This window comes from Diadema antillarum, unplaced genomic scaffold (genome assembly GCF_040938485.1).
Source record: "Diadema antillarum isolate AM-2024a unplaced genomic scaffold, OU_Dant_1.0 seq00000596_RagTag, whole genome shotgun sequence".
In the NCBI taxonomy this organism is placed as follows: Eukaryota; Metazoa; Echinodermata; class Echinoidea; order Diadematoida; family Diadematidae; genus Diadema; species Diadema antillarum.
This window is the reverse complement of record NW_027271527.1, coordinates 202311-216564: the sequence shown is the minus strand read 5'-3', so window position 1 is coordinate 216564 and position 14254 is coordinate 202311. Positions and strand designations below refer to the sequence as shown.

Sequence of the window (14254 nt, the reverse complement as noted above, 5' to 3'; positions counted from 1 at the left end):
TCTGGTGGGCCTTCTTTGCCTACTGTCGGTTTCGTACACATGGGCTTTCTTTGCTTAGTGTCGGTCTCATGAGCCTTTTGTGCGTAGTGTCGAACTCATGGGCCGCCATATTGAAAACTTTCGGTCATTTGCGAAGCAGCGCTTCCGCGCGAACGCTACATTCCACAACACGTAAAACGGGTCAAAAATCGACGCATTTTCCCACAAAATCTGCCATAACTTTTAAACTATTTAAGAAGCAAACTTGGGGCGCCCGGATTCTGAAAGTGGACACTTTAGGGATTATCTATGTGTATATCATTATTGTAACATTTGTAGCAGTGATGCAAATTTGATCGGAAAAGTACCTTATGAGTAGAATTGTCTATGGCGAACAGTTCAAATTTGACGAATTTGAGCATATTTTGCCGTCTTGCAATTCTTCCAGACGGGATATCTCGAGAACGAAAGGTCGCACAAACTTGGGGCGCACGGTTTCAGAAAGTAGAGATTCTGCTCATTTTTGTGATATAAGAATATTGTTCATTGGTTGAGCAGTCCTGACGCAAATTTGCAGTAAAGCTAGACTACCCAGTCACAATTGCTGTCATAGGGAACGTGTACAATCCATACAGAACTATCACGTAACGAGACTACCAACGAAAATTTGAGCCGTTGACCTTCACTGTCTGCCGTCGTCAGCAGTGTGAATTCCTGTGATTTCAAGCTCTTATTTCTCGCCAAATATCATTTTCAACGCAATATCCAGATACAGCTGTATGTGAGACATTATCTACATACGTAGCAGCCTTATTAACAACATAACTGTTAAGTTTGGGAGCAAAAAACAACCAAATATATTCCACATTCCGTCTCATTTTTCAATGATGGCTCTAGTCGGACTGGTGCATTTCCTTCGGAGGAGGTAATGATGTAAGTAGTTGCAACGGTCGCTTGCCACCTGCTGTCTGCAATCGGGCGCTTATATACACGTGTTGTACAAAGGTAATCAACTAAAATAATGTTGTAAAGGAATGATAAGGCCATAGACTATATCATATCAGCTGTAGATTTAACCCGATTTCTGACGCCTACACACACAACACACTACGCGTGAAATTATATGAACATGATGTCCCTCCACGTACGGTGCTGCAGGCCACCCCCCATTAACGTGTCGACTAGCCACGCGCCCCACACGCACTCACTTTCGCCAGCGTCTGCTACCTCGGATTTTCTGCGTGAATTAGGGCGAAAGTTTTCAATATGTATATGACTCCTGAGCCGTATAACTCGTGGGCTGTATGACTCATGAACCTATTATTGATGTCGGTCTCGTGGACCGTATGACTCGTGGGTGTCGGTCTCGTGGGATGACCCCCAGTTTTTCACTGTCAAACGATTGGATGATACAATTTCAAAGTCTCATCTAATCATTTTAATTGTATTGGATGTATTTACTTCCTGTCGACCTTTCTGTCACTTTCAATTCATCCCTAATGAATGTAACATTTAGGAAATAGCCATATCTCAGAATTGTATATCTTTTGCCATACGTCCATTACTTAGTTTCCTGTGTCCATATCATCAGTTGCCGCAATCAGATCAGTTGTAGATAGAGTTTCACCAGCGTTATATCGAAAGTTTTGTTGGTTGTCAAGGTCATGCTACATCCACTAATTCCGTCGGTATTCGATATGTTCACGCAGCTTTACTCTGTAATGTAACAGCGGCTAAAATCGTGTACGAATATAGGATAAATGTATGTGCTTGAAAGTGTGGGTCTACGACTTATTAGCTACATAGTATGAGTAAAAAAAGAAATCAAATTTCAAGGATATTAAATTTGCATATTCAAACAGCTGAGTAACTACAAGGAATAAAAGCAACAACGAAAAAAAGATGGCCAATACTTTGCAGTTGTTTGCATTATCATGAATTTGAATTCCTTAACGCTCTGCACGGCGGTGCTGATGCGAATTTGAATTTGTTGCACTTGCATGTTTAATTTGAATGTCCTTTCTACACCCTTGTGTGAGAAACTCATGAAATCGCATACTGATGAAAATACATTGCACTAGTTACCTTTTTGAATGTCGATGTCGATGATCATTCAAATTCACTCGAACTTGAATGACCGTATCGTTAAATCTAATGCAAATCTGATGAAATTAGGCGGGAGAAACCTATGATATCAAGGTATCATGTCGGTCGGTCTTGTACAATGTAATCAGTGGTAATGAAAATCTATTATGTCTCGTGCATTTATTCTACATGTCTTATGACATACTATGAGGTATGACAACCTGAACGTATCCTCTGTTCTTTGTCTGTCGAACTCACACACATGCACACACACACACACACACACACACACACACACACACACACTCTCTCTCTCTCTCTCTCTCTCTCTATCTATCTATCTATCTAGTAGTTCTGTAAAATGGTTAAATATATGTATATATATGTATTATATATATATATATATATATATATAATGTACATGAGCCTATCGATTGAAAACCATTTATGTATGTATAAACCTTTCATGAATATGCCAACTCCAGTGCAGGTCACCTGTCTATGAGAAAGGAGGACTAACCGGATATATGGCTCAGTGTGGATCGATTGGAAATAAATTCGACGCATGATAATTCACCAATCAGATTCCAAAGATTTATTCTTTTTAGACAAATGCCATAACTGCATATCATAACAAGAAATACCCTTCACATCATGTACATGTTAAAGGTCTATATGGGTTTTGTTTTAATTCTAAAGTAAATCACTCTTTTCTCTTCAAACATTATGAGGGAATCAGCATCTGTTATAAAACATATCAGCAATGGTAAAAAAAAAAAACTAATTAAAATAACTTTTATAAACGGTCAATATCATAGGCACACATGAAAGAACATGTATATTTACTCTTAGATGATTTACTTTCATATAGAATTTTCAAAAAGCTCTCCACATCATTGTTTGGGGTCAACAAATAATGCCGGCTTAATTTTCATCCTTTTACAGAAAGTTTCAAAAATATATTTTCAACTCCCTCAAAGAAAATAATAACTTAAAAGGGTTTATTTTCAAACTGAAGCGTCATATTGGGCAGGAGGCGATAGTGTCTGTGCTGAATAGAGGTACATAAAAGATTTATGGGGAAGAGAATGCGTGTGCATCAGTTCCTGTTGTTAGAAAAAAAATGCATTTTCCCGGGAGTCTGAAGACTTTAACTTGATTTAATCTATTTTGTATAAACTAATCAATTTATTCAATTATGTGTTCATTGATCAATAGGAAAAGTAGAAATGAAGCCTAGAAATGAATGGAAAAAAATGCATATTTGAACGAATTTTTGAAGTTGCCTTGGCTCCTTGTTATCAACAGAAATGTCGTATACTGTAATTTACCAGTTTATAATTCATTTTGTGCATTGATGAGCAACGGAGGAAAAAAAATCGTTTGATATCCTCATAACACACAATGCAATTGACGTCTTGTGTGTTTGTCTTAGACAAGGGCCGCGGAACCGGGGGCAGCCCCCCCCCCCCCCCCCACACTTTTGGATCGTGAAAAAAAAAGGGAAAAAAAAAGAAAGGGGAAAATCGGGGGAAAAATCACACTACCCGAATTTCTCACAAAAAGTGTTCTTCAGATCGCTTTATCTTGATTTTAAAAACGCAAAAGCTCCGTCGAGTGGGAGGGGGCATCCCCCTCCCACACCCAGGATCCCCCTCTACCTCATCAGACTTTGTACATACACATAGATGATGCACACGCGGAATAAGAGCTAAATGCCGGCCCGTGATTTTGCTATTAACACTTTCCTGAAAAAAAAAATCCAAATTATTTCCAGAAATATCTTTTTTTTTGGGGGGGGTGGGGTGGGGGAGCTAGAAAAAAATCCAAGTATTGCACCAAAAGTTTGCACCAGATCGCTGAATTTCAGGTCTGAAAATGTAAAATCACCTTCTTGTGGGAGGAGAAATATCCCTTTTGTATATACACCCTCGTGAGCATGCCTTTTCTGTTTGATTGCTTAAAGATAATAAAAAGTTTTGGTACCTCAAAAGCTTCCCTGAATTTCCTTGTCTTGGTTTGTGTTTCAGGTTAAAGTACGTTGTCTGTGAGAATTACTCGCCCCAAAGTGCTCTCGTGCAGAAATGGTTTCGTACCAGAGCCGTCGCGGTACCGCGTCGATAACTATTGTACGCATAGCTAACTGCGACCAGCAGCCCCATACGCATAGCGTAATGGGGCTTCGCATTGTAGCATTCAGGATCATGACAGCATTAGTATCGCGGGTAAATGTCAACTTAAAATCCAAAAATTTCTTCGATTTGAAGACTTACCAATTAAGTTGAAGTATTGAAAACAGGCTTCGAACAACGTTTTGGTTCTTCCAAGTCCCTTTCTGTTCGAATTGATAACTGAATGTGATTCGGTCGAGAGGACCTTGGGAGAGCTACATACACTGAATACCATGGCCAGCGCATGCGCACACAAACATCTTATCCGTTCATGGATTTGAAATTTTGTGCGCATGTGATGTGTTCGCATGCACTATCTGTAGTATTCAGTGTATGTAGCTCTCCCAAGGTCCTGTCGACCGAGTCGCATTCAGTCATCAATTCGAACAGAAAGGGACTATAGGCAGAACCAAACGTTGCCCGAAGCCTGTTTTCAATACTTCAACTTAATTGTTAAGTCTTCAAATTCAAGAATTTTTGGGATTTTAAGTTCACATTTTACCCTGCGATACTAAATCTGTCATGATCCTGAATGCTACAATGCAAAGCCCGATTACGCTATGCGTATGGGACTGCTGGTCGCTATGCGTATGGGGCTGCTGGTCGCAGTTAATTGCATGATTACTAAGACATGAGAGCACTTTGGGGCGAGTAAGTCTCACAGTGTTAGTTATATGAAAGGTACTTTCACCTGAAACACAAACTAAGACAAGGAAATTCAAGGAAACTTTTGAAGGGTACCAAAATTTTTATTATCTTTAACAGACAACGTTCATGAAATCAATTGTAACAATAGATTAATACAAGAAGTTTATTCAAATGCTACCACTTTATAGACAAATTGTTCAATAATAATCCACATCAAAATATCCTGCTACCTTAAACAAGTGGGGCCGTTTCAAGTCGATAAAAGACGGAAAAACATGCTTCAAATTGCACCATTTACACATAAAGATGCAAAAAGTTCTCACTTCCCTTTTGCTTTTCAGGACGCCAGATCTCACCTTCCCCCAATTTTCATTCACTTCTCATTTTGTGCAGCTCACTTTGTGCTTGGTATGACATGGATATTTTGAGAGCATTAGTTGTGAAGAAGTCTTTGGCTATGCCGCAGACTGTTGTCACAATGTTCCAAATGTATCTTTTTGTTCTTGAAACAGTTTTCTAATTCAGCGAGTAAGGCCAGCAAGTGATATATTGAAAACTTGGATGTAGAGATTCCTGTCCTTTTACACTACTGAAAACCAGTAACTAAAATAATCTAAATGACTCGTAACATGCAGAGAAAAAAAATGAAAAATAAGAAGATTTTTTTTTAGTTGAAAGTTATACAGAACTACAGGGCAACTGCCCGATCATCCAGCGGTCGCAATGCACAAGTAAATCTAGGAAAAAACAAGCATAAAATGTTTCTTTTTTTTCTTCCTTCTAGTACCAAATCTGGGACATATTATGTTGTGTGATGTCATCTATATGTAGTGTCTCCACTGTCAGTAATTACAACCCAGTTGGCTTCAGAGAAAAAAAAGATATCCCAATTAATTATGGTATTCCATAACAATACTTACATATTATATATCTACGTATGCTTATATCATAACATTCATTTTATTTTATCAATTACATATATACTATAAAGTTGTTTGTACAGTCCTGGTCGTGTGAACTGTCGCTATGCCAGATAAGGTTGGTTCGCCATTGTCGTCGTGAGGAGAAGCTTGCTGATTTGAGACAGTAAAGGCGTTCCCGATGTATGTTAATCTTCGGTAACCGATGAATGCTGACCTTCAGTATCCAGGAGTAGTAGGCTGATTTCTCCAACAGATTTTGAATATGAGTTCATCACTGGTGCTTCGTTGCCCTATGGTAAACCTTCGTCCGACAAACACGTATGTTGACAGAAAGCATAAGGAATATTTTGAGTAAAAACGATCGTTATAAATCAAGCAAAGATTCGGAAATAGTAAAGGTGGTTTCTACTTTTGTAAATTTGTATCTAACGTGCAACACGGCTTGCGAAGTCTCTGCAACACAAGACACCTCATGTATTATGCTTGGATCTTGTTGAAACCCTTTGTACATTACGTGCGAATGATTTTGTTTTTTCTTTTTCAATTGATAGTTTTTTTTTTCTAAATGGAGTAAAGTCGAAATTAAAAAAAAAAATTGCACGAAGTTCAACAGATTTGGAAATAACTGTTAAACAAAAATGCTTTTATACCACCCCTCTTCATAACGAGAGCGTATGAAATGATTTTCTTTTCGTGTTGCTATCAGCCATACTTTTCCAATTGATTTGCTTTATTTACATTAGCAAAAAGCAAGTGAAATAATTGTTACTCGGTGCTTTGTTTTAATTGTTTCATCAAATTACTATCTGCATTAGAAGATAATAGGTGAAAAACGACAATAATCAAAATGTTAGTTCTTTTCAAGCCGTTCTCTGTGTTTTCCATCGTTGTTTATGCGCATGCAATGTTTCATCCATAAACCTTGATTTAATGTCGTAAAGATGGTGAATACGGCCACCAGCATTGCATAAAAAAAGTAGAAATGTTGCCAAAAAAATATTGTTTGATATTTCAAAAAAAGAAGAAATGTTTATTTACAGCATGTCTTTCTTGGGATACAAGCAAAATTTCATTAAGATTTTAAAAAAAGAGAGAGAAGACCTTTCTGTTATTAGGGAGTAACAGAGGCTATGGTTAGATTGTGCTTCCACGAGTAAATTTCAACTGACGCTTCTCAGAAGGGCTCAATGTGCAATATGATTAAAAAAAAATGAGACTTGCATATTACATCAAAATAGAATATTCCATTTTTAAACAAAACAGAAAAAAAAGACTTAATCGGATATACAGTTTGCTTTTTTGTTTTCTCCGAGAGGTCATATTCGAAATTGCGTAAGTAAATAAATTGAATAGCCTATATGTGATAAAGATATCAAGTCACAACTCTCGCACTTGTTTGTGCACAAAAAGTGTCCTAAAAATCACGTCGGCCAATTCTTTAGTAATATACATTTTCAAACCTAATAAGTACGAGGTGGTTACGACAAGCAGAAACTTTGATATAAACCGGAATAAGGCAAAAGCTTTATTTTTTCCAAGAAATTTATCTATTTAGTAGCAAAGATATTGTTAAGAGCAATGGAAAAAAAGATGACCTTTTTCTTTCTCCTTCGACAGTTACTTCCGTCTTGTTTTTTTACATCGATTTAGGGTTAGGTTTATATAGCCTTGTTAGAGGGTATTTGGCTGAATGTGATGAGGATTAGAATTACAATTAGGGATAGGGTAATATTTGTGGGTAGGGCGGGGTGATGTGGTACTGTAAAAGATGTTTAAATTTTCTGTGTCAAAGAACTAGTACTGATGAATATAATACGTCTGTGTGTGTGTATGTAAGCGCGCGCGCTTGTGCATGTGTGTGCTCACGCGTATGCGCTTTGTGTGGTTAAAATTGATTCATGATTAGTCTGATACTCTAAATTTACCTGTTTTCGTATGAAATTAGGAAAGCAAATTATAAAAAAAAAAGTGTATGTAGCCCCTACTTGTGTTTACTGTAATATAGAGTAAATTCCACATCTTACCTCATCAATAAACCACCATGCAAATAAAAGTGATATTCCTGATGTAATAGATTAACAGATCCCCCCTCCCCCCCCCCCCCCGCGCAGACACACCTTCACTCTCCTACCACCACCATCACAAAAAAAAAAGATGCTCACGTTCACATCGAGGTATCTCATGCGACCACCGGCCCAGGACACATGTATTATAAGGCGTGTCGACTCGAGATGGTGGTAAGCGATATCCGTCGTCACACTCGAACGTGATTCGCTGCATGATAGGGTAACGACGAGGAATCCAGTCGAATAATTTCACTACACGGCCATGATTAATAATTGGTTCAGGACAGTACAGCTCTGTAGGATGAAATGCAGTGAAAAAAAGTAATGTACATGTAAAAATATTACGAATAGCATAATGATGTCAGGTTTCATGTCATGACATTGTTTCAACACGAATCATTGTTAACTTTTTCAGATGATGTCAAATTTTGATATCCTGCTCAGTTTCGATGAATATTTCAAATTTTTGTGAAATTCCCGTAAAAAAAACAACTGCGCAAGATGATACATACGCGCATAGTCTCACACTTCGCCTCGGTCCTTGCCAAAAAAAAAAACACAAAAAAAAAGGTGAAAGTTATCATAAAAGATGCATACCACTAAAGAGTACTTCGACTGTATGGGAACTGCCATCGAGCGTACATGTGAAGTTTCCAGAATTCCTCCAAGTTGGCGAATTCAGAGTGATGTCTCGTTGACGCTACACGTGGGGAAATTGGAGAAGAGGAAGGAGGATTCCAATTAGTGGTGAAAATAGACAAGAGCTTCATTCTCTCAAACTATGCAGTAAATGGATAGAATTCACACTTGCTCAAAAAAAAAATGCTGAAAATCATAATTCAAATGCATTCAGAATATTGTGCTAAACTGTTAGAGCGTAGGACCTATATACTTATCTGAGCAAACTTGAACTGAGAGCGGTCTGCAAATTACTATGAAGATAGTTATGGCTCTTCTTCAAAACAAACGTGTTGTGAAACACATTATTCGACCCATAACTTTGAGAACTTTATTATAAAAATCATGACTTGAAGCTTACAATAGGGTGCTAAGACCATGTTTCATGAATTCATAAAGGAAAAAAGCATCATCGATTTTACGTTATAGGCCTTATTTGATTTGATAATGAGGTTACACTGGTGGCTGGTAGGTCACACAGAAGCTCCGTGGAGTAAAGGATTAAAATGCACATGTTGTTTATGAGTTCCTTCCTCCAAAATGTATTTTATTACCGCATGCCGTGTGCGTTCTCAATGGTCACTGGTCTTTACCAGTCGGATCTATAGTTGTATTGAAATTGAATGACGGTTTACTAGGTCATCCGTACAGTTATCAATTACCTGAACATTTCGAAGGAGAGAAATGGCTACGTTGCTACTTGATTTGATTTGATTTGATTTGATTTGATTTGATTTGATTTTGATTTATTGGTTCCGGCATTATATCATTGATCATGCAGATACATACACATGTATTATAAACATTGTTGGCGCCATACATATATATATATATATATATATATATGCATAAACATTAATTGTTAACAAAAGTAAGATTCTTCATTGCCTTTACAAAATACAACAAAACATATCAGCGATGCATTAATAATAGAGAAGGGCTACAGCTCAAGCATTGCTTGATTTGCATGCCGCGCTCGTACATAACACATAACATATGAAAATAGAAGGGAGGGATGACTTGCATAGAGATAGGATAGAAGCAAGGATAAAGGAAGGGAGCAGGTCCGTCTGCTTTCACTAATGTTTACACAAAGTTAGATCACCTGGATCACTAAATAGTAAAGCATGGCAAAGTATTTTCTCACCGAGGTATTAAAGGGTGAACAGTTACAGGTCATGGTCGGTTACATACTTTACCTGAGATGTAGTAACACTTGATGCTGTGATAACTGATCGTGACCAGGACCGTATCTGATTCCTGCAATGGACGTAGAGTCTGTTACCTTCCAACTACTGCCAGGCCTGTTGATAGGGAATACTACCACAGTCCCGTTTGATGCCACCTCGCGACGCAAACCTTTGAATAGGACAGCAGCAGCAACTCTGTCTGACAAGATGGACGGGTTAACAAAGAAAAATCGCAACAAACTCCGTTTTCAGTGATCAGGGAACAAAGGAATCGGAGGTGTTGTGGTATACTTGGAATTATATTGTAGTGGAAACCCACAATCGCACATATTTAGTGCCACATCAGTCACAGGCTTCATTTGTTTTTCTTTAGGCACACAGTCAGTTATTAATTATTGCATCATACTGGTATCATAATATGTACTGTTTTTTTCTTCTTCTTTTGTTATTGTAATTTTGGTTTTGCATTGTTCTAGTATTTATTTTTTATTCTTTTTGTGCGCTTAGAAACATCAGTATAAAGCGCCTTGAAAATGCAATTTTTATTATTATTATTATTATTGAAACGTGTGAGGGGAAATTAGGGGGAAATACATGGCAATTCAAAAATTGATATAAAATGTTTTGAGTATAAAACGGAAGAAGCAAAAGTAAGATTTGACTATTGCATGGATGAGGAGAAGACCTAGAGAATAGTTTATGGATAAAGCAAAACATAGTGTAAATGCAATAGACATGATAATGGAAAGAGGTTAGTTAAAGGCCCATAAATGAAATGTACAAAAGGAAGCCCTGTCGGGCATAGTCCACAAAATACGTGAACGTTTTTTTCCAATTCATTTGGATGTATAAGGGGAATTTTGTTTTTTCGTTTCTTTCTTGGTTGGTTGGTTTGTTGCTGTTGTTATTGTTGTTATTTCTTTTTTTTGGGGGGGGGGGGGGAGGGGGCACCAATTTGAGTCACCGCAACTTCTTGTGCTATACAGGAACTTGATCGCGTCAAGTGTTCCTGCTATTAAGTTACCACATCTCGGTGTTTCTCCGAGCCACTCTCCGAAGTCACATCGCCTGCGGGAGTCACCGAGCAGCCGACTTTTTGCTGGGTCATAGCACCGCGCCACAAGGAAGGATCCATCGGGGACCGAATCAAGTGGATGGAGCTCTCTTGTCTCATCACCATTCAGGAAGAATCTCATTCGGATATCGCCTTCACTCTCCGGCACCGAGCAGGGTATCTGTTGTCTCACTGTCGATGGAGAGAGAGAGAGAGAGAGGGGGGGGGGGGGGGTAGACAGAGACTTAGCTTTGATTCAATCAGTCCTGTTACCATTTTGTTTATTTGCAATACAGCCATACCAAGTAGCTCACTATCTTTCTTATTAATCTAGATATACAACACTCTTTCACTTTTGAATATAAAGCTGATGTAGAAAATTGAAATTTGTTCCAAATATTTGGAATACTCTCGTATAAAAAAGAGAGTGGTAAGGAAAACAAGAGAGTGGTATGAAAAACTGTCCACAGTGAAATTATATTTGATCGGAAATGCGGTAAAGCTGTACTATGTCAAATAAAAGAGAAGGACTTGATCTACTGAGTAAAATCAAAACATCATTTGTAGGAGTATGCCTCGGAAAGTGTGAAACCACCATTTAGCACAGCTGCACCACTCTTCAAAATAGGTCTGTCATAATTACCCGTATTGTCTCGTATTTTATTTTCTCGGCCCATATGCATGCGAGTTTATTTGTATCAAAGAAACAAGGTGTAAAATCACAAACATTGCATTCATGGCATTGGACTTTACATCCATTAACAACATGCAGATATCTTTACAGAATGGCCTTTTTCACATTGTGGAGAAAAGTTTTTTCGCCCAATTTGACGTGACTTTTCAACAGGTAATCAATGGAAATGCCCTGAACACGAAATTGGTAACTTTTATATTGTACTTCAAGGCACACACACACACACAAAAAAAAAAAAACAACTAGATGGTTGGATATATCATCTGGTAATAATATAGGAGAACTTATGAAATTGCATGCTGGTGAAATTAAATTGAATAAACTATAGTTATCATCCTAAATGCCGATCTCGGTGATCATTCAAATTCACTTGACAAGAATGACCAGATCGTTAAATCGAATGCAAATCTGAGGAATTTGGGCGGTAAAACCTATAATTATATATATATATATTATTATCATATAATATTATATTATTGTAAATATATGTATATATATATATATATATATATGGGTGAGAATTTTGAACGATGTACAATTGCCCATTTTCGCACCTTATGACATTCTTTCCCTTAGAACACGCCAGGATGATCTAAGAAACCAGATTTTTTCATGTCATCTCAAAGATTGGTAAATTTCCTTTCAGGAAATATATGGTTTGGTTGACTTTTGCCTGATATTTTTCATTTGACAAGGACTTAAAGCGTAAAAATACGGTAAAAACGCTATTTTCACAATAATTTTTGTTTTTCAAAGTAATGATGTGCATATTTAAGCATACGTGGCATCTAATATCTGACCATGTTCTGGATCTGACATATCATGGGTATGAACCACAACATTATAAGAACTATATGAGCACGTATAAAATCACAGAGAACAATTGAAATATCAAAGTCCTAAACAGGCGAACGTCCGTGGTGCTTTTATTTCTATCGCTGCTGCAAATTCTACTTTGTTGTACCAACTGTAACGTGTACGAAAATTTGGTGTTCCACCTAATGAACATATCCTGCAAAAATTGTACGTCTGCTGGCTGTACATGGGACGTAATATTCTTTTATGCAAAATTATACTCAGTTTTCGTCACGGACGTGCTTCCGCTATTTTCTAATAAAGATCGTATCCCATTAAACGCTATTGGTGATATTGTTCTGAGTCGTAATCAACTAAGATCTAGCCAAACGATAATATGTTTGTTTTGAGTTTCTGTCCATCCTTTGTCAAATAGGAGCCGAAATTATATTTTTAGACGAACCTCCGAGAAAAAAAGAACGTCCGTGATGATTAAAACGTTTTCGAGTGGGACACCATCTTACTTTGATGACGAAGGTGCATTTTACCTTTGGCTCTCTAGCCGAGGAGCTGTATGTTATTTTTTGAGCGGACTGAGGCTTGTCCGCAGTTTTTGGACCATGCAATTCACCGAAAACCAAGCAAATAACTAATATTTTCTCTCAAAATTCACCTCCTGATCCCCCTCTGAGCAATACATATGTTGTAAGGATGTCAAATTTCTTATAATTTGCATTGACAATACCTTTTCAAATTTTTGACAGAGTTAGGAAGGCTAGGTACTCTCTGCCGATTAGTTATCCGTCCGGGAACATGACCCTATCAGTAGAACGAACGTCCGTGACAATTTCAGCGAACGTCCGTGACGTATGCAATCCCTTCGATAGGGATAACTTGTCCCAAAAGTGTCCTGTATTCTTTAAAACTTTTAGCTCCAATAGTCACAAATAAAGTTTTACAAAGTAAACAATGAGTTTAGGGCAGTAGTTTCAGAATTTTTAAGGCGTTATGTGATCATGATGAAGAAACAGTTGAAAATTTACTCACAATTTTACGCTTGTTTTCCCTCTAATTATACAAAAACAGCTAATCACTGAAAACAAAGTTGTAGGAAAATGGAATTTTGCGTAATCTGTAATTTCTGTGCATTTAAATTTCTTTCTAATGAGGATCTGGAGACAATTTGTACTGTTACACGTTCTGAAAGTTTCGCTCACGGACGTTCTGTCCGAGAAAGGAAATTGCTGATAATTACAAATATATCACTGCACATAAAGTTAATGTTAGTTGAAAATATTACCAAATCACCGAGCCGCTCATACCCAAAAGTGAATAATGTTCAGCACTCAATTTACTTGTAATAACAAAAGGAAAACGTTTTGGTCACGGATGTTCGTTGGTAGAATAAGTCAATGGATTACATAGTAGGAGAAAGAGGATCAGTGCCACTTTTTAGTGACAGGTGCGCCAAGTGTTTATCTTTTGAGTATGGTAGCTGGCGTCTCAAACAGAACACATCCAGTTTTGGTCTCCATAACGGACGTTCGCTGTAATTGTCATGATATTAAATGCCTTAATTCATTCTTATTTTTCTCTTCATGACGATTTTCTCTCATTCCCTCAATAGCCTGGACATGCTGCGACCAAACAGAAAACAGAAACAAAACAAAACAAACCAAAATAAATCCGAAAAGTGCTACGTAATCACATGCAGGATAATGACGGAAGAAGTCTGTAATGGGCATGTGTTGAATAAAAAATGGAAAAGTTTCAAAAGGACGTGTAAGCAGTTGAATAAAAATGACTGAGAAACAGAGAAGGGATCGAGCTCCAACACACAGAGAAAAGAATTGCCAGTGCACTCCCGTCGTACCAAATTCCTCTGGAGAAGTTTTTGTTTGTTTGTTTACGTTTTTTATTCATCGAAATGCCGTCACAAGCGAACAAAAATAATGCAGTTTACAATTATTG

The 14254-nt window shown here is 37.5% G+C and overlaps 1 protein-coding gene across 1 annotated transcript in view; it reads right to left on the bottom strand.

The window, feature by feature from the left end:
• Positions 1-14254, bottom strand: part of LOC139735734 (complement factor H-like) — a 58276-nt gene that overhangs the window by 29628 nt on the left and 14394 nt on the right. The window contains exon 3 of the mRNA XM_071646483.1: positions 10765-10986. Coding sequence (XP_071502584.1) covers positions 10765-10986 — 222 coding nt within the window. The remainder of the gene's footprint in view (positions 1-10764; positions 10987-14254) is intronic.